This window comes from Bubalus kerabau, chromosome 1 (assembly GCF_029407905.1).
Source record: "Bubalus kerabau isolate K-KA32 ecotype Philippines breed swamp buffalo chromosome 1, PCC_UOA_SB_1v2, whole genome shotgun sequence".
In the NCBI taxonomy this organism is placed as follows: Eukaryota; Metazoa; Chordata; class Mammalia; order Artiodactyla; family Bovidae; genus Bubalus; species Bubalus kerabau.
Window position 1 is genome coordinate 20045367 of NC_073624.1, and position 26770 is coordinate 20072136.

The 26770-nt window shown below is 42.1% G+C and overlaps 1 protein-coding gene across 1 annotated transcript in view; it reads right to left on the minus strand.

The window, feature by feature from the left end:
- Nucleotides 1-8335: 8335 nt before the first annotated feature.
- The window catches only part of LOC129623651 (antigen WC1.1-like), a 43512-nt gene continuing 25077 nt past the window's right edge, over nucleotides 8336-26770 (minus strand). The window contains exons 6-15 of the mRNA XM_055541786.1: nucleotides 20771-20863; nucleotides 20380-20694; nucleotides 18956-19270; nucleotides 13871-13912; nucleotides 13470-13784; nucleotides 13184-13216; nucleotides 12490-12627; nucleotides 12007-12099; nucleotides 10997-11134; nucleotides 8336-8566 (exon numbers count right to left, since the gene is read on the minus strand). Of these exons, the coding sequence (XP_055397761.1) occupies nucleotides 8421-8566; nucleotides 10997-11134; nucleotides 12007-12099; nucleotides 12490-12627; nucleotides 13184-13216; nucleotides 13470-13784; nucleotides 13871-13912; nucleotides 18956-19270; nucleotides 20380-20694; nucleotides 20771-20863 (1628 nt within the window). The 3' untranslated portion in view covers nucleotides 8336-8420. The remainder of the gene's footprint in view (nucleotides 8567-10996; nucleotides 11135-12006; nucleotides 12100-12489; nucleotides 12628-13183; nucleotides 13217-13469; nucleotides 13785-13870; nucleotides 13913-18955; nucleotides 19271-20379; nucleotides 20695-20770; nucleotides 20864-26770) is intronic.

Sequence of the window (26770 nt, forward strand, 5' to 3'; positions counted from 1 at the left end):
GGCTGTCAGAACTCTCCCAGGAACCACATGCTGTGATGGTCATTGGTGCCAATCAGAGTTGTGAGTCTTCCACACATCACTCCTTCTCTCTGTGCCCCATGTAACTGCTCAAGAACCTCGACCTTACCACTGGTGAGCTTTTGTGAATTAAGTTGTTTACTTAATCATTTTACTTTATAAACTCGAACGTACTTGGTAAAACATTTTGTGTCTAATTCACCCCCATATCCCCATTGCTTGGCTAACTAAAAATCATACTTATGTCTCTTGTATACCTGAATGAATGAATGTCAGCCTGGTATTTTACACAAATCATTTCAATCAAAAAGAAATCTTGTGAGAAATAATTTAACTTGTTGTGAGGATGTAACAGCACAATGCAAGCTGCATCATTTGTTTTAATGATATTTCAATACTGTTAAATGGTATGAGCTATATATGGTTCACTTCAACACCTTTATGCAATGAATGCAGTAAATTTCAATAACTAGAAACAACCTAGCCCCAGTACAAGAGCAGTGCTGAGACAGCCAGTTCTAAACACGTAAAAATGCTGCAAATTTCTTTGTATATCTGAAGATAAAGAAGACAAACCACAGAACACTGACAGGTGAAGACCATGAAGCCTCCCGTTCTAGTCTTAATCAGATATGGCCAAGTGGTCAGGATGTTTATGTATTTATCATTTGGCATATTTTCAATTCAAACCACACACAACTGTAACAGGAAGAAATTTTGTTATTAAAAAAATTAAACATCTTCCATGTTGAATTAGAAGTACAGAAATAAAGAGCAGAAAGAATCTTGTTCTTTTACTTAGGCTAACTATTTGTCCTTATGGATTCTAAAGCAATACAACATGTAGCATTATTATTCCCAAATCACCATGAGAAAATGGTGGTCAGAGGTTCAGTAATCTTTTTGCTAGGAAAGTTAATAATTAAACCAGCTTGCTTGAGGAAAATTTCCTCAGGACTAATCAAATGTTTTTAAATTAAAAAAGGTATACAACTTTAAAGGAAAATGATTAACTGAGTTGTTACACCAAAGCGTTGGAGACCCCCTTCACCATCTGCGTTCCTTGCATGGATGGGACCAAGGTTAGTAAAGACTCCTTTACCAAAGACCACTTCATCACAAGAGCATGAAGGAAAGAACAAGGTCATAAGCTGGCTGAGGTCCAGCCCATCATCTCTGTTCAGCCCTCTACAGTCTATAACCAGAAACATCGAACAGAGTGTGGCACTGAATTGGCCTCATTCACTCCTCCATAGTGCAACATCAGATACCCAGAGACAAGAGCAGATCAAAGCTAAGAAATCAAAGACAAGCAGATTCTAAGTGGAGAGCATGCAGACAAAGGGTCCTTCCCTACTGCTGTTGGAAAGGAAGAAGCCCTCCCACCCCAGGCACCACCTGTGGGAGGAGAGACAAGAAGATGCTTCCTGAAATAGAGGAAAACCAGACTCAGCAGGGAGCTTGAACTAGAAATGACAAGACAGTTATTACCATGAACCAGAGCTAAATTGAGGGATAAATTTTAAATGGGAGTGTCTGTGTTAACTTTATGGAACTTTCAGTCCACACAAACATCCCTTGCTAGTGCACAAGATGAAATCGGTGATAAAAATAGAGAATATTACATGTATGTATATTTCAATTCTGGAGGACACATTTTTAAGCCCATTACAGAAAGAAAATTCATAAATCTTCTCTTGTTTTTAAAAGCACAGAGTTGTCACATCTGTGAACTCTTTCTAATTCCTCCAGCTCAAAATTACTGCTCTGTTTATTTAATCTGTAAAACCTTTCCCACTGTCTCTAAAGTGGGGGCTTCTTGAGAGGAAGTATTGTGTCTTACTCTTCAATATCTCTTTAAAGTCAAGTAAAGACACATAGAGAAAGCTTAACAAATAGTGGATAAATAAAGAAATGAATGCATAAACAGATGCTGAAAATCACCCTGCAGTTAGTGATACTGAGTGGGGAGGGTGGTGGGGGCAGGGGAGACACGAATCTGACTACTCCCACTCAGCACAGACAGAAGTGCAGTAAGGAGCCAGAGACACACCAGACGAAGGAACCAGATACAGAAGGCCTTCTTCAAATCCCATTCTGGGGACAGTCTAATGACATTTAATTTCTGCACAAAATTGTACCTCAGAAACTTCACCAAGGCAAGGAAAAAAAAAAAACTGACAGCATTGCTACCAAGGGTGTGGCATCAATAGTAATATTCATCAAATAGCTGTTTTTCTATCTCCCAGTGACTCATTCTGGCCAATGAAACATGGGTGTTGTCACCTGTGTCACTTCTGAGTAGAGGCATGAAAACCCCATGCAACTCTGGTTTCTCTCTTTCCTGCCCCAGAAGCTGCATGTTCCACATGGTACACGTGTAAGCTAGTGGAGCCTCGCTGACCACAGTACGTTTGCAGGTTGGTAATGAATGTGTGTATGCATGTGTGTGTTCCTTCTGAGATTTGGGAGTCAGTTGTTCCAGCATCAGAACAGAGCCTATTCTGAAGACATGAAAGGAAGACAAAATCTCTCACATGAAGCAGGTACTTTTCTGGATCTCCTCTTCCTTCTGTGTCTTCATCCCAAGCTACTCCCTCAGGTCTCAACTTGATTCCTCTTTGGGGCTTGGTTGATTCCTAGTCACCATCACTGATTGACCAACAACTAGATCCAAACTTCTGCTTAAGAGCATCCACACCTGGTGCAGCTCCTCCTCCCTTTACATCAGTCTGCGCTGACAGTTGTGCTTCCTTTTCCCCATTTTTGTCTCTGAGCATCTTGACCTTCATCCTTAAACAGCTCTCCTTTGCTCTGAGTTAGTCAGTTCATCATCTTTCATCTTATTTTTACATTCCACCAATCCTGTACTAATGAAAAAGCAGCATGTACTTTCCAAACCTCTTCTGTTTCTTCTTGATTTCTGGAACAAATCTGATTCCTGGATTTAGTTCTCCATGTAGTTAATTAAATTCTTCACCTTTGGGTAAGAAATAATTTTGCCGAATTTTTTTTTCCCTCAACTGAAGCAAATGGCACGTTCAAAACCTATCTCCTTGTGACCATGTAACCGAAAGGTATGTGTGAGGAGTCCAGCTGCTAACCACTCAAAAGCCAGTATACAGGCCAGGTTGGTGGAAAGGAAAGTTTGGTTTATTTCAGATGCCAGCAACTGGCGGGGAGGGTGGTGGACATCTATACAAGGGCTGACTCCACTCACCCCATGACAAGAAGAGGGTGAGAGCTTCTATAGCAGAGCTGGGGTTGGGGGAGGTTATATGCAGAAACAGCACAGTCATCTCTAACAGTCATCTTCAAATTGGTCATCAGTGGTCTGAATAGCATCATCTTGGTTGTCTTCAGTTCATTTCAGTCGCTCAGTCGAGTCCAACTCTTTGCGACCCCATGGGCTGCAGCACACCAGGCTTCCCTGTCCATCACCAACTCCCAGAGCTTCCTCATACTCATGTCCATCAAGCTGGTGATGCCATCCAAAGCATCCACTGGTTGTTTTAGGTACAGTTGGTCTTTAGTGCCTGTGTGTACTTGTTCCCATGTCTTTGTGGTCAGTTCTCAGAATTGTGGACGCTCAAGTCCTGGGTACAGTGTGGTCATCATGTAGTTCACTGCTCCGCCTGGTGTTTTGTGTCTATAAGACAGCTCACAGGACACGGCTCAGAATATCATCTATAACCCTTGAGAAAGAACTAAAGGTCCTTGACTGTGCTTAATGACTACATTATTATTTAGTCTCCTCTGACTGTTTTCCTTTGTTTCCACATTTCTCGCTTCTCCAATTAAACATATTCTTTGACTAAAGTTTTCCACAGGCAAAAGGCAGGCAGAAGACACGGTGAGGGGGCAAGGATCATAGAGTCCTCTCTGCTTCAACCACAGCCCTAGGGCCCCCTCGGGACTTGGAAGGGGCTGGTGCAAGGAGAGGCTCTGAAGAACACACTTAATTAACTTCATGATTAACCCACCTCTGCTCAGAGCTGATGTAATTACCAACTGCAGAGCTATTGAGTTCTTGTGGGTGGTGATTCTTAAACCACTTAAACCTAAGGTTAGTACCTCTGGGGTGGCACTCAGAGTTCAAAGCCTGAGTGATTACTCAGATTCAAAGTCTATGAACTGAGGCTCTATTGCACATGGAGCTTTGGTGCAGCTGAGTCCTGCCCACAGACCAGCCTCAGAACACTGGAAATACAGCAAAATGTGTTCCTCCTTTAACATCAAAGACTCTGTGAACAGATTCTCTTCCTTATCATCAAATTCTTCCCAATCTGGGCATGCTAACCAAGGCTCCTGCAGTCTGCAGGCATCTTCTGAGACCTGCCAGGGCTGAGGATTGGAGTGAGGCCTGTACCTGTGTATAAGCTCTGTATTTCCCCTCTCTATAACTTAATAGATGCTCAGCTAATATTTATTGAATGGCTGAGTGGCATTGTACTAAATGTTGAAGAGAAATTGTCTTAAATATAAAGAAATGTTTCTGAAAACATCATTTAGCTAATATTTTTGTTTTAAAGGCAAATGTTTCTGGCAATTAGCAAGGCAAAATTTGATTTTCAAAAGCAAGCAGCTTATCACCAACAAATACGTCACAACTAACACCGCAAATCTCTATCTCTAAGGGTACACGAGATAAACCACAACATACTAACATCTGGATTCTTACTAAGTCTTAATCAAACATGATTGAGGAAACAGGATATTCATTCATATGATTTATCATTGACAGTTTTTTCATTAAAATCACACAGCAATATCACAGAAAGAAAATTGGGGATTAAACATGTACAGTTATACCATCTATATGATATAAGAAAGGAGATGAGGTGCAGAAAGAGTTCTTTGGCTTAAAATAACAAACAGCTTAATTAGTCTTTCACTTTGCAACGGAGAATCCTCTGGGGCTAATCTTGAAAGATGATGTGGAGACCAGGACAACTCAACAACAGTTAGAATTGTGAACTGATAATTTTGGATAATGTTGCACTTTGATTCCCTTCTCTTTACTTTTTGTGACTCTACTGTAGGTTTTTACACTTTTGTTGCCACATGGCTCACATAAGACATCTTACAGAGACAACAGTACATACCACACTGATAACAAATTAATTTCCATGACATACAAAAGCTCTACCTTTTTATCCCTTTCTATACTTTTTGTTTTTGATGTCAGAATTTACCTCTCTTTATATTGTATATCCACTAACAAAATATTTTTCTCTATAGCTATTTTAATACTTCCTTTAGACTAGAGCTAGCTGGTTAGCACACTATCATACTACAGTTTAGAGTATGCTGAATTGGATTCAATATTTACATTTACAAGTCTGTTATATATTTTCACTTCTTTCATATAAAAATTAGCATCCTTCATTTAGTTTGAGGAACTCCCCTCAGCAATTTTGTAAGCCAAGCCTAATGTTGGTGAATTCCTGCAATTTGGAAAGTCTTTATATCATCTTCATTTATGAAAAACAACCTTCCTGAGAAAATGTATTCTTGGTTGGTAGGCTTTTTTTTTCATAAGTTTGAATATATCATCCCTTTCTCTCTTGGCCTGTCAGGTTTCTTCTAAAAAGCTCACTGACATTTTTAAGGGAATTTCTTTTTTGTGAGCATTTACTTTTCTCTTGCTGCTTATAAAATTCTCTCTTTTTCTTGATTACAAGCAATGTGTCTTGGGGATGATCATTTTGAATGAACTCTGAGGAGTGAGCTATTAGCTACATGAACTTGGATGTCTAAATCTCATCAGATTTGGGACTTATCTGGTATTGCTTCTTTAAGTACAGTCTCTGTCCCTTTCTCCCTCTCTTCTCCTTCTGGGACTCCAATAATGTACGGGTTGTTTCTGTAAATGTTACCCCATCGTTCACACAGGTTCTTTCACACTTGTTCAATAATTTTCTTCTTTGTCCCCTGGCTAGATAACCTCAATAGTCCTGCCTTTTAAGTTACAAAGTCTTCTGCTGTTGCAGATGTTCTCTGTAGCATTTTTCATTTTGCTGCATTTCAATCATTGTAATCTTAAGCAACTGATCCAATCAGTCAATCCTAAAGGAAATCAGTCCAAATATTCATTGGAAGGACTGATGCTGAAGCTGAAACTCCAATACTTTGACCACCTAATGCAAAGAACTGACTCATTGGAAAAGACCCTGATGCTGGTAAAGATTGATGGCAGGAGAAGAAGGGGATGACAGAGGATGAGATGGTTGGATGGCATCACTGACTGAATGGACATGAGTTTGAGCAAGCTCCAGGAGTTGGTGAAGGACAGGGAAGCCTGGTATGCTGCAGTCCATGGGGTCACAAAAAATCAGACACGACTGAGCCACTGGACTGAACTGAACTGGATCTTAAGCAACTAAATTTGTCTGGTTCATTTTTATGTTTGGTTCCTTCTGTTATTCTCTTTGCCTCACTGCAAAGCTTGAGGGATCTCAGTTCCTTACCGGGATTGAATCCAGACCACAGCAGTAAATACATCGAATCCTAACCACCAAACCATCAGCAAACTCCCTGTTTACTTCCTTTTTTATGATTTCTATCTCTGTAAAAAAAAAATCTGAATTTATTCTGCAGAGTAACTCACCCTAGCTCAACAATTACTGAGCCTGAGCTCTAGGACCTGCAAACCACAAATAGGAGGCGGCCTGCTGCAACCCCTGAAGCCCAGGTACCTAGAGCCTATTCTCCACAATAAGAGAAGCCTGTGCATAGAGAAGCCTGCTCTCCACAAATAAGAGTGGTGCCTGCTTGCTGCAACTAGAGAAAGCCCATGTGCAGCAACAAAGACCCAGTGCAACCAAACATTTAAAAGAATAATAATGATGATGAGAAATATTTTTTAATCTTATTTCGTTCATATATTTTCTTCCTGAATTTGTTTAGTAGTTTATTTGAGTTTTCTTGGAGTTCAGTGAGCTCCTTGGTGTGTATGCTTTATTTCATCATATGTCATTTATTTCACATTTCCCAATGGTGAATAGCCATGTGAGCTGCCCTGGGAGAAGCCCTGGGCATCTTCCCATCCCCAAGCACAGCCTAAATCTACAAACCTGCAAGCATGAATGTAGTTTGGAGCCATGGAAACCTTCCAAAGTCATCAACCAAGTAACCGGGTGGGTCCAGCTCACAACCAGCCCAGCACTCTCAGGTCTTATATTAGTTCAGCAGCTTCTCCATGATCTCCACAATGGAACTGGTGTTGGTAGGGATTGGGGTGGGAGGGTTGGGGTGTGGTGTAAACGTAATCTTTACTTGGCCACTCCTACATGACAGCTCTCTTTACCCTGAGGAATCATGGCAGGATCACGATTACATTTTCAGTAGTAAACAGATCAAAACAACCTTGAAACAGTCTTGAAACATCTGAAAATAGATGTTTTCAAAGAAGCCCATTGGTCTGAAATTCTTCCTCTAAGAGATCAGTTATATCAGACCCCTCCATCCACATTTCTGAAACATAAATAACCAACTGTTCCTGATCTTTCTGTCTACATCCATTCTTCTAGATCCCCTCTGCCTAGGTCTCCACTTTTGCCCTCTTGTCCCACCTGAATACAGGGTGTGGGTGAGCATCAATTTGCCCTCCATCAACTTGAAGATATATATGAGCTGATATAATTCACTTAGAAGGAGAGATATTGGAGAGACAGCAGCATACCTGAAGAAATAGCAGCATCCTGAAGAAATAGTAGAAAGGGATGGAGAGGAAAGGAAGGATTTATAAAGATTGGATAATCAACTAGACGAGGGAGAAGAACAAAGAGGTGTCTGTATCCACTTAAGGAATAAATGAGAGATGAAAAAGGAAGATGTGGCTGTGTACAGTTAGATTTTAAACTGGCCTGTGCACATTTAGGCAGGATAAGGAAAGTTGTATCCATTCTCTCCTACCAGCCAACCTTCCACTTTGAAACTCACATCCAGTCTGGTGCCCAATAACAGGTTACAAACAGGTGATGTGACATCTCAGGGAAAGCATCCAGGAAAGTTCAGGATTGGGTTTTTTCCCATGAGTTCATCTTGTTAGGAAGGACTGTGTGAATGTGGACCAAGTTTACATCCTTTTCTAAATAAGAGTGACCTGGAGCATTTGTGATCCAGGGTAAAATCATGCTCTCATTAGCCTCAAAGACAGGTGACAGAGCAGGTCAGCTCATTCATCTTGTATTTCCTGTAAGGAAAATGGTGTTTGAAGACCAATCCTCTAAAAGCATTTGACATGGAACTTGCTAAATTACCAACACAGCAAAAAGTTACTTTATTCAGAATATTTCATTTTGGACAATTTCCATATAAAACAGTTACAGGTCAGCACTACTCTACTGAAATACAGGCAATTAGAATATCTGAAGCTTCATCTCATATTTAATACAAGATCATGGGGAAGTTACTGGGTGTGTTCCCAGGGCGCTTAGTTCAACGTCATCATACCCAGGGTCCCCTTTCTTCCCCTGGAGCAGCCAGGGGCTCTCTTCTCCTTCCCCAGGATCAGCCACCTCTCTGGAGAAGTTCAGAGAAGAGCCTGAAATAGTAAAGAGAAGTTTGATTAGAACTGAGACATGGGGACAGGACAGAGCCCTACGGTGGAAGGGAGTCAAGCAAGTGGTTATGACAAAGCATCCCTGGGACCCAGGTGTGGGCAGGGAGGCTAAGGCTATTTCACATCAGTTACAGTGAGGATGGATCCCAGCTGTCCTCTCAGATCCAGTTCATGTGGTCTCCTGGGCCTCAGTGCATGGGGAAATCCTGCATCACAGGAGATCTGTGCTCACACAGGAGCTCCGGGAAGACCTGTTTCCAGGCTACACAGTACCGAGGAGATGCCTAACAACAGTAAGAATCATAAAAAGGAATTTAAATCTTCTCCTTTCACAGGTCATAGGTGCAAATTCACAATAAGAGGGAGACTGGAGACAGGAAAAATCTGAATTCCTCACTCACAACCCAAGTCTGCTCTTAGTTGACTTGACCTCTGATCCCAAATGTTCACAAATAGTATCACAGGTGCAGCCACAGATGGCCCCTCCCCAGAGACTTCACAGGCCCTCAAATGGAGAAATATTCTTTTCTAGTGAATGAGTGTCTTCTCCTGGCTACTGAAATAACTGGAGCAAATTAGACCTTCAGTTCAGTTCAGTTGCTCAGTCGTGTCCGACTCTTTGAGACCCCATGAATCGCAGCACGCCAGGCCTCCCTGTCCATCACCAGCTCCCGGAGTTCACTCAAACTCATGTGCATCCAGTCGGTGATGCCATCCAGCCATCTCATCCTCTGCTGTCCCCTTCTCCTCCTGCCCCCAATCCCTCCCAGCATCAGGGTCTTTTCCAATGAGTCAACACTTCGCATGAGGTGGCCAAAGTATTGGAGTTTCAGCCTCAGCATCAGTCCTTCCAATGAACACCCAGGACTGATCTCCTTTAGAATGGACTGGTTGGATCTCCTTGCAGTCCAAGGGACTCTCAAGAGTCTTCTCCAACACCACAGTTCAAAAGCATCAATTCTTCAGCTCTCAGCTTTCTTCACAGTCCAACTCTCACATCCATACATGACTACTGGAAAAACCATAGCCTTGACTAGATGGACCTTTGTTGGCAAAGTAATGTCTCTGCTTTTTAATGTGCTATCTAGGTCGATCATAACTTTCCTTCCAAGGAGTAAGGGTCTTTTAATTTCATGGCTGCAATCACCATCTGCAGTGATTTTTGGAGCCCCAAAAAACAAAGTCTGACACTGTTGCCATTGTTTCCCCATCTATTTCCCATGAAGTGATGGGATCAGATGCCATGATCTTAGTTTTCTGAATGTTGAGCTTTAAGCTAACTTTTTCACTCTCCTGTTTCACTTTCATCAAGAGACTCTTTAGTTCTTCTTCACTTTCTGCCATAAGGGTGGTGTCATCTGCATATCTGAGGTTATTGATATTTCTCCCAGCAATCTTGATTCCAGCTTGTGCTTCTTCCAGCCCAGTGAACTGATCACAAATGCTGAGTCTATGATCCACCACCATGGCTTAATGTTAAGGTCACCATGTATCATAGACTTTGTACTTGTTAATGTTAACATATAAACAGAGCTCATCTTAGATTATAAAAATGTTTCACCCAATTCAATCCTGCTATATATATTTTTTAATGTCTACCTTTCATGTATCAGTTCAGTTCAGCCACTCAGTTGTGGCTGACTTTTTGCCACTGAATGGACTGCAGCACTCCAGGCTTCCCTGTCCATCACCAACTCCCGGAGCTTACTCAAACTCAGCTCCATCGAGTCGGTGATGTCATCCAACCATCTCATCCTCTGTCGTCCCCTTCTCCTCCTGCCTTCAGTCTTTTCCAGCATCAGGTTCTTTTTCAATGAGTCAGTTCTTCACATCAGATGGCCAAAGTATTGAAGCTTCAGCTTCAACATCAGTCCTTCCAATGAATATTCAGAACTGATTTTCATTAGGATTTACTGGTTTGATATCCTTGCAGTCCAAGGGACTCTCAAGAGTCTTCTCCAACACCACAGTTCCAAAGCATCAATTCTTTGGCACTTAGCTTTCTTTATAAATATGCTCAATTAATCAATAAATTTCTCTTTTGGCCATGACACAATGCTTGTGGGATCGTAGTTCCTTGACCAGGATTGGACCTGGGCCCTAGCAGTAAAAGCATAGACTCCTAACCACTGGACCACCAGGAAATTCTGTAACCTATAAATCTTAATGCAAGTATATCACATATAAAATGATAAGTTTATGTCACATTAGGGAGACATAAATGCCAAAAGTAGAGTGATTCTTCACTCCTTGCAAGGAATCTAACAGCATTAAAGATGGCATATGGTCAAGATGATGCTATCAAATGTACGAGATTACCTACATTTTGAATCTCTAGGGAGGCTGGGCATTTAGGAGCACAAATTCACCCTTTCCAGATAGAAAAATAGTAGATCAGCTGACCCCACTCACCTTTCTGGGAGGACCTCACCCCATCCTCCTTCTCTGGGGATACTTTCTCCTCACTCCCCTGAGAGGCAGGAAGAGTCCCAGGCACTGATACCTCTTCAGCATCATCATAATTTTCAGCAGGGACATCAGTCCTCTGATCTAGGGGTTCCAAGAAAGACAAGGGAATTTGATGAAACCACAGTAAATGGGTTGGTCTGGGAAATATCTAAGATCCCTTATGATCAAGAGTTTCTGAATTGCTAAATAGAGGCACCAGTCACTTCTTGATTTAAAAGACTTTTTCTCTAAGACCATGTTTCATTTTGACTTACCCATAAACTAAAACATGATTTTATATATCTTAACATTTCCTGAAGGAAACTACATATCTCAAAGCTACTCTTATGCCACTGAACATTACTAAAGTACTTCAACAAATTGTGCTTTACAGACGTTATTTTTTAAAACATTGTGTGCCTGTTGTGATTCTGGACACAGAGAGCCCGGCCCCAATGTGAGACATCACAGAACAGCCAGAGAAGGAGAAGGACGAACCCCATCTGGACACAAGGGTTGCCTCTGGTCCATCAAAGGAAGACTGTTCCCCTTGCATCTCGTCACTATGAGGAGGGAAACTCTCCTCCCCAAAGCCCAGCCGAGGTGGGTTCACCTCTATTACCTGGTGCAGATCTGTAGTCACTGTACTCCTCACCATCCCTGGTGTAATATGGCAGTGTAGTCACTGAGTCATCTGACAGGAAGCCTAATGTGGAGATAAATATCACACAACACACAGAATGACCCTCCCCACACCCACAGGACCTGTGTTAAGGTTGGGAAGGGACAGGCCTGGCTTCTGCAGTGTAGACAGAGGCTGGGGGCTCACGGGGCTCGAGAGGCCACCCTGCCACTTTGGAGAGCCACCTCTGTGAGCCTGGGGCACATGTGGGGTCTGCGGATGCTGAGAAGACCCGCACACCCAGTAAGCAGTGACAACCAGAGGTCCCAGGAAGGCAGACAGAGACACCCACCTGGGCTACCAAGAAGACCCTCCTTCCGAGTCACAAAGTCATCGAGCTCCTCATACACAGCTTCAGCAAGAGCATCTTCGTAGCTGGATAAGGCTGAGGGATCCCCCAGCAGGTCAGAGATGCTGCCCCCAGACACCCTGATCCAGCCACCCACCTTCATCTCCCCAGTGCTCAAATGGGGGCTGTCAGGGCCTTGGCTTAACCTCCCACCCCGTTCACCGTGTCAGCACCTTCTCCCTTCATCTTATCTGAATCCACAGCTCAGCCCCAACTTGTCTGGTCTCAAAGGAGAGGACATGACTTATGAGAGTTCACACCCCAGTCCTAAGAACTTCTGACTATTCAGCCCTTAGAGCTCAGCACGGAGCACGTGGAGCTCTACAGACTCAGAACAGAGACCTGGCTGAGGTTCCCCTCCTCACACCTGCCCCATCTCCTGCCTCCACACACTCTCCCTGGTCCCCAGTTCCCCCTGCAGCCCACCTCTGTGCTCTGCTCTCCATCTGAGCAGCTGAGTCACCAGGATAACGAGGACCAGGAAGAGAAGGGCCCCCAGGATGAGGCAGAGGACCCCAGGCAGGGAGAAGATGCCAGGGAGAGGATTTGAGGTTGTTCTTGTCCCTAAGGAGAACAAGGGAAGAGGGTTGGAGAAGGTCACACAGAGAAACCCCTGCCAGCATTTCCAGGAGCTCCAGACTACGGTGTCCCAGCCTCAGACACAAGTACACTAACAGACTGGGCTCCCCCGGGTCTCATATTGAGACAAATCAACTCCACTCTGGCCAGTGTGGCCCCGAAGCAGAGCCGGGGATTGTCAGGGAGCTACCCTGCCGAGACAGCCTCTGAGGATGCAGCTCATCCCTTCTCCTTGGGCTTCAGGAGACAGAACATCAAACAGTCCTGGGACCCACACCTCACTGATGAAGAGCAACACACAGGGGCAGGTGGGAGGTACTTCGATTCTGCAACATGGAAACCAGACTCACTTGGATCCCCAGGCATGAGAACATTTGACCCTGGGAATCAAGGCAGGGGATTTCCCCAAAGTAATGCCCCAGCTCCTCCCCAACAGCCACAAGCTCCTCAGGCTCTTTCTTCTCCTGAGTTGTCAGAGAGCCCACAGAACAGGTCCTCAGAATCTGAGTATTCTTTCCTGCCCGTGGATGGACCACAGTACCTGCTGTAGTCAGGGGCAATGTTGTCCTTGCACCTAAAGAGAAAAAAAGCAGTTTGGAGCACGGTGATTGGCCAGAATGCAGGTCAGCCCATTTTTCCTTCCTGAGCCTGAAATCACCCCTCAGTCTCCACAACATCAGTGTCCAGTCCTCCCAGCTCCCCTGTCCTAGATCAGAGCCCCAGCACCAAGATGCTGTCTGGATACAAACTCCCAACCACACCTGGCTCAGCCTGTTACCCCGTGCTGCCCCAGCTCACCCAGGGTGGACCCCGAGCCCCTCACTCACCAGAGCACCTCACACCAGCATCCTCCTCATGCTTGCAGTCGCTCTGCCCCCAGGGCTCCGCAGCACAGTCCCACAGGGAGGACTCCTGGCCCCCGCATCGCACCTCATCCAGCCAGATGCTCCCATTTCCAGGGCCAAATGCCGCGGCCCGCAGGGCTTCCAGGGCCCGGCCACAGCCCAGCTGCTGACACACCACCTCGGCCTCTGCCAGGCTCCAGGAGTCATCACACACGGTGCCCCAGGAGCCTCTGTGCCAGACCTCCACCCGCCCTGAGCACTCGGTGTCTCCTCCCCTGAGCCGGAGCTTCTCTCTGTCTGAAAAGGCAGCAGCCCCTCCTGTGACTCCCCTGGTGGGAGGAAGGAGCCCCTGGGAGCCATGGGAGGAGGCGGGGCCGACATACCTGTGCAGGGGGCAGCAGTTGGACAGCTCTTGGGTCTTCTTCCTGCAAACAATGAACAAAAGACTGAAAATACATATATACAAGAATTGAAGCTGATAGAAATAAATACAAATTCAAAACAACACACATACACACAAAATAAGGGTAAATAGAACATGTCATAAAGTATCAAATTTTGTATATTCTTTCCAGATCATCCTATCAAACCTCCTACCCACTCTATGCAGAGAACCTCTGAGAAAATGATGGCAGGACCTCTGTGAGGGGGTTGCTCCTTTTCATGGTCAACGACTTTACCACCTCTCAGTTTACGGGGTTTAATTGTAGGGAAAACATCATCAATAAAAGGTCTAACAGTTTAATGCCTCTTTGGTCTCAAATGGAAAAGACAAAGAGATGAAAAAAGAGAGGCAAGGAAGGGCATGAGCCTCTGCTTTTGAAGTATCTCTCGCCACATTCTTAGCTGTGGGTTTGTGAATGTAGAGGGGGAAGGAAGGAGAGAAACAGAGAGAAATGTAGAAGGAATAAAGTGCTTTGGTTTGACTATTTGTTGCCCTCCCCAACATTTATTTATTTCATTCAACATTTACTATCAAAATCTCAATTCCCAATGTAACAGTATTTAGTGGTAGAGCCTTCTCAAACTCTTCCAAAAACAGAAGAAAGGAACACTTCCAAATTCACTTTATGAGGCCAACATTATTCTGATACCAAAGCCAGATAAGGACACCATGAGAAAAGAAAATTACGGGCTAATACTCTGATAAATATAAGTGCAAAAATCCTCAACAAAATATTAGAAAACTGAATTAATTTGACAATGTGTTAAAAGAATCATACACCATGATCTAGTGATATTTATTCCAAGGATGCAAGGATAGTTCAACATTCACAAATTAATCAATGTGATACACCAAATAAACAAAATGAAGATAAAAATCGTATCCTCAAAGGATGAAGAAAAAGTGACAAATTCAACATCCATTTATGGTAAAAATTCTTTTACAAAGTAGGTATAGAAGGATTTCATCTCAGCATAATTAAGGCCATGTGAGAAATTCACAGCTAACATCATACTTGACTGTAAAAAAACAAAAGCTTTTCCTCTGAAATCAGACACAAGACAAAAATGTCTACTCTCACCACTTTTATTCAACTTAGTTTTTGTAGTCCTATCCAGATCCATCAGGCAATAAAAAGAAAATCAAGATATCCAAATCTGAAAGGAAGAGGCAAAATTGACACTATTTCCAGATTGAAAAATGAAAGTGTTAGTCACTCAGTCGTGTCTTGTCTCTTTGTGACCCCAAGGACTATATCCCATCAGGCTCCTCTGTCCATGGGTTTCTCCAGACAAGAATACTGGAGTGGGTTGCCATTTCTTCCTCCAGGGGATCTTCCCAACCCAAGAATTGAACCCAGGTCTCTTGCATTGCAGACAGATTCTTTACCATCCAAGTCATGAGGAAAGAAACTCCCTTACTTGATATTATATGTAGAAAACACTAAAGACTTCACCAAAAACATGAGAACTAATACACTCAGTAAAGTTGTAGAAGAAAAATCTATATACAAAAATCAGTTGCATCTCTATACACTAACAACAAACTGCCATAAGGAGAAAACAATTCTACTTACATTTGCATCAAAAATGGATTTAAAAAACCTAGTAATAAATTTAACCAAGGTTGTGAAAGACCTGTACACTGAAAACTATAAGACATTGATGAAAGATACTGAAGATGACTCAAATAAATGGAAAGATATTCTGTGCTCATGGATTGGAAGATCTAATATTATTAACATGCCCATACTACCCAAAGCAATCTACAGATTCACTGCAATCCATTTCAAAATTCCAATGGAAATTTTCACAGATACAGAACAAACAATCCTAAAATTTTCATGGAATCACAAAAGATGCTGAACACCATAGCAATCTTGAGAATGAATAACAAAGCTAGAGGAGTCGTGCTTCCTGATTTCACACTATATTACAAAGCTATATTAATCAAAACAGTTTGTTGGTATAAAAATGGACACAGAGATCAATGGAACAGAATAGAGAGCCCATAAATAAACCCCCATTTCTATGGTCAATTAACTTTTGACATGGAAGCCAAGAATATACACTGGGAAAAGGACAGTTTTTTCAGTAAATGGCATTGGGAACACTGCACAGCCACATGCAAAAGAATGAAACTGGACCACTATCTTACACCATTCACAAAAATTAACTCAAAATAGATTAAAGACTTGATCACAAGTCCTGAAGCCACAAAATTTCTACAGAAAAAAAACAAAATAAAATCCTTGATGTCATTCTTTGTGATGTTTTTTGGATTTGACACCAAAAGCAAAGGGAACAAGAGTAAAAACAAGCAGTTGTGATGACATAAGGCTAAAAAGCTTCTGCCCAATTAAGGAAACCATCAACAAAATGAAAAAGCAACCTGTGGAATTGGAGAAAATATTTGCATATTATATTTCTGGTAAGGATTATTATGCAAAGTACACAAGGAACTCAAACAACTCAGTAGCAAACAAAAATCTGATTTTTAAAAAATGGGCAGAAACCTGAATAGACATTTTTCTAAAGAATACATACAACTAGCCAATAGGTACATAAAAACGTGCTCAACACTACTAATCATCAGAAGATACAAATCAAAACTACAACGAGATATCACCTCATATCCTCTAGAAAGGCTTTTATCAAAAAGAAGAAATAACAGGAGTTGAGGAGAATGTGAAGAGACAGGAAAGCTTTTGCACAGTTAGAGGGAATGTAAGTTGATGCAGCCCCTATGGAAACAGTATTGAGGTGCATCAAAAATTAAAAATAGAACTGTCATATGATTTAGTAATTTCAATTTGGGGTATTTATCTGAAGGAAACAAAAACACTAACTTGAAAACCCAACGTTCACTGCAGCAACATGTGTTCAGTTGCTAGGTTGTGTCTGACTCTTTGCAACCCCATGGACTGCAGCATGCCAGGCTCCTCTGTCCTTCACTAACTCCCAAAGTTTGCTCAAATTCATGTCCACTGAACTGGTGATGCTATCTAACTATCTCATCCTCTGTGGCCCCCTTCTCCTCTTGCCTTCAGTCTTTCCCAGCATCAGGGTCTTTTCCAATGAGTCAGCTTTTCTCATCAAGTGGCAAAAGTACTGGAGCTTCAGCTTCAGCATCAGTCCTTCCAAAGAATATTCAGGGTTGATTTCCTTTAGGGTTGATTGGTTTGATCTCCTTGCTGCCCAAAGGACTCTCAATTCAATTGTGGTGTCCAAGCATCACAATTCAAAATCATCAACTCTTTAGCATTCAGTTTTTTTATAATCCAACTCTCATTCAGTTTCTTTATAATCCAACTCTCACATCCATACATGACTAATGGAAAAACCATAGCTTTGACTATATGGACCTTTGTCAGCAAAGTGATGTCTCTGCTTTTTAATACTCTGTCTAGGTTTGTCATAGCTTTCCTTCCAAGGAGCAAGCCTCTTTTAATCTCATGGCTAAAAACAGCATTGGCAGTGATTTTGGAGCCCAAGAAAAGAAAATCTGTCACTGTTTCCACTTTCCCCCCTTTTATTTGCCATGAAGTGATGGGGCCAGATGCCATGATCTTAGTTTTTAGAATGCTGAGCTTTAAGCCAGCTTTTTCACTCTCCTCTTTCACCCTCAACAAGAAGCTCTTCAATTCCTCTTCACTTTCTGCCATTAGAGTGGTATCATCTGCGTATCTGAGGTTGTTGATATTTCTCACAGCAATCTTGATTCCAGTTTGTGATTCTTCCAGCCAGGTATTTCCCATGATGTACTCTGCATATAAGTTAAATAAACAGGGTGACAATATACAGCCTTGACATACTCCTTTCCCAATTTGGAACCAGTCAGTTTCATGTCCAGTTCTAACTGCTGCTTCTTGACCTGCATACAGGTTTCTCAGGAGGCAGGTAAGATGCTCTGATATTCTCATCTCTTTAAGAATTTTCCACAGTTCATTGAGATCCACATGGTCAAAGACTTTAGTGTAGTCAGTGAAGTAGGTGTTTTTCTGGAATTATCTTGCTTACTCTATGATCCAGCAAATGTCGGCAATTTGAACTCTGGTTCCTCTGCCTTTTCGAAACCCAGCTTGTACATCTTGGAAGTTCCCAGTTCACTTACTGCTGAAGCCTAGCTTGAAAGACTTTGAGTATAACCTTGCTAGCATGTGAAATGAGCACAATTGTGGGGTAGTTTGAACATGCTTCGACATTGCCCTTCTTTGAGATTAGGATGAAAACTGACCTTCTCCCATCCTGTGGCCACTGCTGAATTTTCCAAATTTGCTGACATATTGGTCGCAGCACTTTAACAACATCATCTTTTAGTATTTTATAGCAATATTTACAAGAGCCAAACAATATAAGTCTTCACTGATCGATGACTGAATAAAGAAAATGTAATGCAGATATATATCCACCCATAAAAAAGAAGAAAATCTTGCCAGTTTCAACAACATGGATGGACCTTGAGGGCATTATGCTAAGTGAAACAAATCAGAGAAAGAAAACAACATATGATCTCATTTATATGTGTAATCTTAAAACAAAAAGCAAGTTCAGAGATGCTGAGTAGTTCGTGGCTGCCAGAGGTGGAGGATTTGGTGTAGGCAAAGGTAGTCAAAAGGTATAAACTTGAGTTATAAAATTAATAAGTGAAGAGAGCATGGTTACCATAATGAATACCATATTGTCTATTTGAAAGATGGTGAGAAAATACATCTTAAACATTCTTCTCATATAGGAAAAATATTTAGCTACATATATGGCGATGGATATAACTAGACTTACTGCAGTGATCATTTATCAATATACAAAAATTCATAACCACTATGTTGCAATGGCAAACAATAGTTATGTCAATTATATCAAAAATTTTTAATAAAGCAAGTTTGAAACATGGATCAAATTAGCTCCCTCCAAAATTCATTTTGTTAACTCAACTTAAACCCATCACTTAGGTTTTAAAATATCAAATCTCACTAACAACGTCCTACAGGGTTGGGACAGACACAGAAACAGACATAAGTCACCTGCACACGTGATGTAGGCTTCCTCCTTTGGAGAGCAGGAACTGTATTTCCAAGGGTCAGAAGGACACTGCCAGAGAGAGGTATCCGACTTCCGACATTGGATTAGATCTACCCACCGGGGTCTAGAACCTTCCCTAAGACCAACAGAAGAGTTAAGGGTTCCACTGTCCTCACAGCCAAGCTGACTGCAGATGATGGACACGGTGACATCATCCATGGGGCTGCGGCAGACACTGCCCCAGGTCCCGTTGTAGAAAACTTCCAGCCACCCAGCACACTGCTGGTCCTCACTGACCAACCTGAGGGCCAGGAACTCTAAGATCAAAAGAGAGGAGACATGACACAGTGAGCACCACACTCAGAGCTCTGGGTTTTCCTCTCTCTCCAAAATTGTGAACACTCATCTGTGACCCAGCTGAGGAAGCAAATCCACTAGATGACCAGAGTGAAACTTGTCTCTTTTCTATCCGACTTTGTCCATTTGTGTCCGTCTTTCTAAATATTTCTACCACCATGATGTAGTGGATATGAACTGAGAGAAAGACCAACCTGGACACCTGCAGGGAGAGGGAGCTGACTCCTGCTTCCTGACAAAACATCTAAAAGAGTGTATGAAAGGGATGTGATATGGACAGTGTGCAGGCAGATGGAATAATGGACCCACAGATGTCTACATGGAACCTGTGTCTATGTTTCCTTATCTGGCAAAAGGGACTTTTGATTAAGGTAAGGACCTTGGGATGGTGAGATTAACCTGAAATATGGTGGATTAACCACCTGAGCACAGCCTAATCACATTCTTAGACTCACTATCCTTTAAAGGGGAATACTTTTCTTCATTCTGGCTAGAGGGAGATGTGAATATGTTCAATAGTTAGAGAGGCGGAGCGTTGCTGGTCTGATGATGAACAGAATGGGGTTATGAGTGAAGGAAGGCAGGCAGTTTCTAGAAGCTTGAAAAGACAGGAAACAGATTCTTTCACAGAGGCTCAGAAGTGTTGTGGCCCTGCTGATACCTTGATCCCAGTCCAGTGAGATCCCTGCTGGACATCTAAGCTACAGAAGTGTAAGGAAATAAATATGTTGTTTTAAACCATTAACTATGTGGCAATTTGTTACAGAACAAACAAAAACTAGCACAGTGGCTTGAAGACTTCTCTACTATATGTACCAGGAGGGTGAGCCCTGATTTCAAGAAACCTGTGAGAAAAGGCTCTGCCAGGAAACACTATCGAGAAAGGACCAGATTGTCAGATGCTGCAGGAGGATATAAAAGCACCTCGTCTTCACGTCTCCTGGAAAGACAAGCTCCATGGGAGGAAGCCTCCTTCTCTGGTCCTTGCGGCATCTCTCCCGCAGGGCTCAGAGCCCCGTCCTCCTGGGCCCTCCCCTCCCCCAGCCTGTAGACAGTGTGGAGTGCTGACCTGAGCAGATGACCCCGGCGTCCTCCTTGTGTCTGCAGTCGTGCCGCCCCCAGCCCCGGGAAGGGCACCTCCACACATGGGACTCATTTCCTGTGCAGTTCAGGTCGTCCAGCCAGATGGGCCCTGATCCCGTCCCAAAGTGAGCAGACCTCGTGGCACTGAGGGCTTCTCCACAGCCCAGCTGCCTGCACACCACGCGGGCATCGTTCAGGTCCCAGTGGTCATCACAGATGGTGCCCCAGGAGCTCCGGTCAAAGATCTCCACTCTCCCGGCGCAGTGACCGCCCCCGTCCACCAGGCGGAGCTGTCTGCTGTCTGAGGAGAGAGAAATGGGACAATGGGGCGTTCACGTGGGGAATGAGAAGGGTCTTCTGTCCTGTGGGACCCTCACCTGAGCAGTAGGGGGCGCTCTCCTCTGAGGCCGCAGATCCTGCTAGTTCAGACACAAAGTGGTCGCACTGGGGCAGCACCTGGGTCTGGTTTCCTGAAGAAACAGCAATGATTAGAGGGTTGGGAGGGTTGAACAACAGGAAACTCACTTAAATAATTTTTAGGAGGGAAGGGGAATTTGGGGGACAATGGATACATGTATATGTATGGCTGAGTCCCTGGCTGTACACCTGAAACTATAGTAACACTGTTAATCGGCTATACCCCAATATAAAGTAAAACTTTCAAAAGAAAAAAATAATAATGACCCAGAGATGGAGCTGAGATGAAAGCTGGAACATACCAGTAAAGTTATCATAATTTTACTGCTTCCTTTCTCTATGAAGAGCCCTGGTACTGACAAGGCTGCAATTCCTGTTTTAAGCTAAGCTTTGCCTTAAGAATGGGTTTAAATAAGTTGGTCTGTCCTTAAATCTATCCCTTAAATAGAAGCAAAACAAGATCCTTTCTGAAGGATTTGTACAATTTTTTATCTACAATGTTTGTGTTTTAAAAAATACATATATAAAAGAGATCTCATGGAAAACCAAGAGGAAAAAGAAACATATAAAAATTTCACAGGGTATTTGGCTCTTAGAGTTACCTAACAGAGAATTTATTTTAATAATTTTTATTTGAGTATAATTGCTTTACAATATTGTGGTAGCTTCTGCTATACAGCAAATTTAGTAAGTTATACACATGGGCATCCTAGGTGACTCAATGGTAAAGAATCTGCCTGCCAAACAGGAGACTGGGGTTCCATCCCTGGGTTGGGACAATCCCCTAGAGAAAGAAATGGCAAGCCACTCCAGTATTCTTGCCTGGGAAATACTGTGGACAAAGGAGCATGGCAGGCTGCAATCCAAGAGGTCACAAAAGAGTTGGACACAACTCAGCAACTAAACAATAGCAACAACATACACACACACACACATATATATATATATATATGTATATGTATGTATATGTATATCCCCTCTTTCTTGGATTTACTTCCTATTTAGGTCACCACAGAACACTGAGTAGCATTCCCTGTGCTATACAATAGGTTATTATGTGTGTGTGCATGCTAAGTCACTTCAGTCGTGTCTGACTCTGTGACACTATGGATTGTAGCCCGTCAGGCTCCATGTCTACGGGATTCTGCAGGCAATATCTATTTTATACTTAGTATCAATAGTGTAGGACTTCTGAGTCTGGTGGCTCATACAGTAAAGAATCTGCCTGCAATGCAGGAGACCTGGGTTTGATCCTTGGGTTGGGAAGAGTCCCTGGAGAAGGGCATGGCAACCCACTCCACTATTCTTTCCTGGAGAATCCCCATGGACAGAGGAGCCTGGAGGGCTACAGTCCATGGAATCACAAAGTGTTGGACACGACTGAGGGACTAAGCACAAAGCACAGCATATCAATAGTATGTATATGCCAATCTCAATGTCCCAGTTCATCCCACTCTTCATTTTTCCTCTTAGTATCCATATATTTTTTATCTATGTGGTGTTTCTATTTCTGCTTTGCATTAAGATCATCTCTACCATTTTTCTAGATTCCACATATAGTGATGTTATACAATATTTGTTTTTCTCTTTCTGATTTACTTCACTCTACATGACAGTCTCCAAGTCTATCCATGTCTCTGCAAAGGACACAACTTTTTTTTCCTTTTTATGGCTGAGTAATATTCCATTTTATATATGTATCATGTCTTCTCTATCCATTCCTCCTGTGAGGACATTTAGGTTGCTTCTGTGTCCTGACTGTTGTAAATAGTGCTGCAGTGAACATCAGGATGAATGCGTTTTTTTGAATGATGATTTTCTCCAGGTATATGGCCAGGAGTGGGATTGCTGAGTCCTACAATAGTTCTATCTTTAGTTTTTTGAGGAACCTCCATACTGTTCTCCACAGTAGTTGTGCCAATTTACATACCCATATGTAGGAGGATTCCCTTTTCTGTGCATTCTCTCCAGCATTTATTGTTTGTAGATTTTTTAATGATAGACATTCTGACTGATGTGAAGTAATACCTGACTGTAGTTTTGATTTGCATCTCTCTAATAATTAGTGATGTTGAACATCTTTTCATGTATTTGTTACCCATCTGTATGTCTGGGAAAATGTCTATTTAGGTCTTTTTCCCATTTTTTCATTGGGTTGTTTGGTTTGCTGATATTGAGTTGTTTGTGTATTTTGAAGATTAATCCCTTGTCAGTTGCTTCATTTGCAAATATTTTCTCCCATTCTGAGAGTTGTCTTTTTGTTCTGTTTATGGTTTCCTTTGCTATGCAAAAGCTTTTAAGTTTAATTAGGCCCTATTCATTTATCTTTGTTTTTATTTTCCTTACTCTAGGAGGTTGGTCAAAAAAGACCTTGTTGCAATTAATGTCAAACAGTGTTCTACCTATGTTTTCCTCTAGGAGTTTTATAGTCTGACAGAGAATTTAAATATCCATGATTAAAATTCTCAAAGAATTAACACAATGTGTATCTTGGCAGAGAAATGACAACAAAATCAAATGAAAATTCTACAGCTGTAAAAGGTAATAACTGAATTAAGAACTAGAGAAAGCATGTATCAGCACATTAGATCAACATAAAGTATAAACAGTAAAATGCAAGATCAGAGGATAAATATTCCTCTATTTAGAAATTCTGGTAATATGGTAAGTGCCTGTTTAATAATACTGTATAACAAAATTTCCCCCAAACTTAGCAGTTGAAGGAATTTTTTTTTAATTTTGCTCATGATTTCCTGGGTCAGTAATTTGGGAAAGGTTCAACTGAACTGTAGTGTTGGAGAAGACTCTTGAGAGTTCCTTGGACTGCAAGGAGATCCAACCAGGCAATCCTAAATGAAATCAGTCCTGAATATTCATTGGAAGGACTGATAATGAAGCTGAAACTCCCATACTTTGGCCACTTGATGCAAAGAACTGACTTATTGGTAAAGACTCTGATGCTGGGGAAGATTGAAGGCAGGAGGAGAAGGGAACGACAGAGGATAAGGTGGTTGAATGCCATCATCAACTCAATGGACAGGAGTTTAAGTAAACTCCGGGAGTTGGTGATGGACAGGGAGGCCTGGCATGCTGCAGTCCATGGGGTCGCAAAAGGTCAAACATGACTGAGAAGCTGAACTGAACTGAGACTTACTATGTGTGCTTAGTCACTCAGTCATGTCAAACTCTTTGTGACCAAACAGACTGTAGCCCACCAGGCTCCTCTGTCCATGAGGGTTCTCCAGACAAGAACACTGAAGTGGGTTGCCATTCCCTTCTCTAGGGGATCTTCCCATCCCAGGGATCAAATCCAGGTCTTCCACATTGCAGGCAGATTCTTTACCATCTGAGCCACCAGAGAAGGTTCAAGACTTATTGAAGTTACAATAATTGAGAAAATGTGGTACAGGTGCAAGGATAGACAAATGATACAGTGGAACAGAATACAGAGTCTGAAAGAAGTACTCAGACATATGTGCCCTTTCACTTATCACAAAGCTGACACTGCAGTGGGGAATAGTCTTTTCAGAAAAAAGATTCTGAGTCAACTGGATGCCCATATGAAAACATGACACTTGACCCTATCCTACACAGATATAATCCTAGAAGTAATGTACAATTATATGCAAAAGAAAAATAATTACACTTCTGTGAGATATTCTCAGAGAACATTTTTGTGATTTTGGAGTAGACAAAGTTCTTTTCAGAAGGATATAAGGAGCTCTGTGGACTGGAACAATGGACTGGTTCAAAACTGAGAAAGGAGTACTTCAAGGCTGTATATTGTCACTCTACTTATTTAACTTATATGCAGAGTACATCATGTGAAATGCCAGGTTGGATGAAGCACAACCTGGAGTCAAGATTGCTGACAGAAATATCAGTAACCTCAGATATGCAGATGACACCACCCTTATGGCAGAAAGTGAAGAGGAATTAAAGAGCTTCTTGATGTAAGTGAAAGAGGTGACTGAAAATGTTGGCTTAAAACTCAACATTCGAAGATCATGGCATTTGTTCCCATCACTTCATGCAAATATATGGGGAAACAGTGGTAACAGTGACAGACTTTCTTTTCTAGGGCTCCAAAATCACTGCAGATGGTGACTGCAGCCATGAAATTAAAAGACGCTTTCTTCTTGTAAGAAAAGCTATGACCAACCTACATAGCATATTAAAAAGTAGAGACATTACTTTGCCAACGAAGGTCCAACAAACCTTTTGTTTTTCCAGTAGTCATGTATGGATGTGAGAGTTGGACCATAAAGAAAGCTGAGCACTGAAGAATTGATGCTTTTGAACTGTGATGTTGGAGAAGACTCTTGAGAGTCCTCTGGACCGCAAGGAGATCAAACAGTCAATCTTAAAGCAAATCAGTCCTGAATATTCATTGGAAAGACTGATGCTGAAGCTGAAGCTCCAATTCTTTGGCCACATGATAAGAAGAACTGACCCTTTGGTAAAGACTCTGATACTAGGAAAGATTGAAGGCAGGAGGAGAAGGGGATGACAGAGGATGAGATGATTGGATGTTATCACTGACTCAATAGATATGAGTTTGAGCAAGTTCCAGGAGATCATGAAGGGCAAGGAAGCTTGGCGTGCTACAGTCCATGGGGTCGCAAAGTGTCAGACATGACTGAGTGACTGAACTGAACTGACTGACTGAAGGAGCACTACATGTACAGAGAAAAAGTTGATAAGTCAAACTTAAGATTAGCAACTTGGCTCATTGAAGTACAGCATACCATTAAGAAAATAAAAATATAAGACCAAAAATTAAACACACAAAAATTATAAAAAATATTTCTGCCAAAAGTCATCGTCATGGTAATTTGCACCATTGTATTCATAATAGTCAAGAACTGGAAATAAATTCAAATCTCTGCCATTACTTGAATGGATCAGTGCATGGTCATGTGATCATTCAAAGGAATACTATATAACAATAAAAATGAATAAAAATGTTGCCACTAACAACATCATGAGTGAATCTCAAACACAGTTTGGAGTCAAAGAAATTAGACTCAAAAGAAAACATACTGTATGGTTTTACATAAATTTCACAAACTGACAAAATATTCTATGGCAGTACAAGTCTTAGGTAAGCAGTCTTCCCTGAAGAGGAGGAGGACACAGCTATTGGGAGGCAATAGTGATTCTGTGGTGCTGTGAATGTTCTCTTTGTAGATCTGGGTTGGGGAATATGACCTAGGTGTACACTTATTGTTTGTACTTTGTTCTCTATTATTATCCTTAAATAATAAGGTTTCATAAAAAATATTATTCATCTAGGCATTTCTTTCCCTGACATAGCACTTCTTAGCATTTCTTAGCACTTAATTCCCCTGAAAAAATGAGTGAACAATGAGAATGTTATGGAGCAGGACCTTACAGAGCCTTCTCAGGACAGCCTACCCTCGTGTCCTCCACATGCCTCTGTTTGTATAAAAACCTAGCCAAAGAATAAATTTAATCACAGAAATGAACAAAAATCAGAAACGAAGGAAAACAGTCAAATAGGACAAACTAATAATAGTTTGAAAGTGAAAATGACATCGATCAGTTGTTTCCGACTCTTTGCAACCCCATGGGCTGTAGCCTACCAGGGTCCTCCATCCATGGGATTTTCCAGGCAAGAGTACTGGAGTGGGCTGTCATTTCCTTCTCCAGGGGATCTTCCCGACCCAGGAATGGAACCCAGGTCTCCTGCATTGCAGACAGACACTTTACAGTCTCAGACACCAGAATTACAGCTTGTGCTTGATTCAACCCTACGTTTAGCTTGATGTACTCTGAGTATAAGTTAAATAAGCAGGGTGACAATAGACAACCTTGACATACTCCTTTCCCTATTTGGAAACTGTCTCTTGTTCCATGTCCAGCTCTAACTGTTGCTTCTTCTTGACCTGCATACAGATTTCTCAAGAGGCAGCCTTGACATACTCCTTTTCCAATTT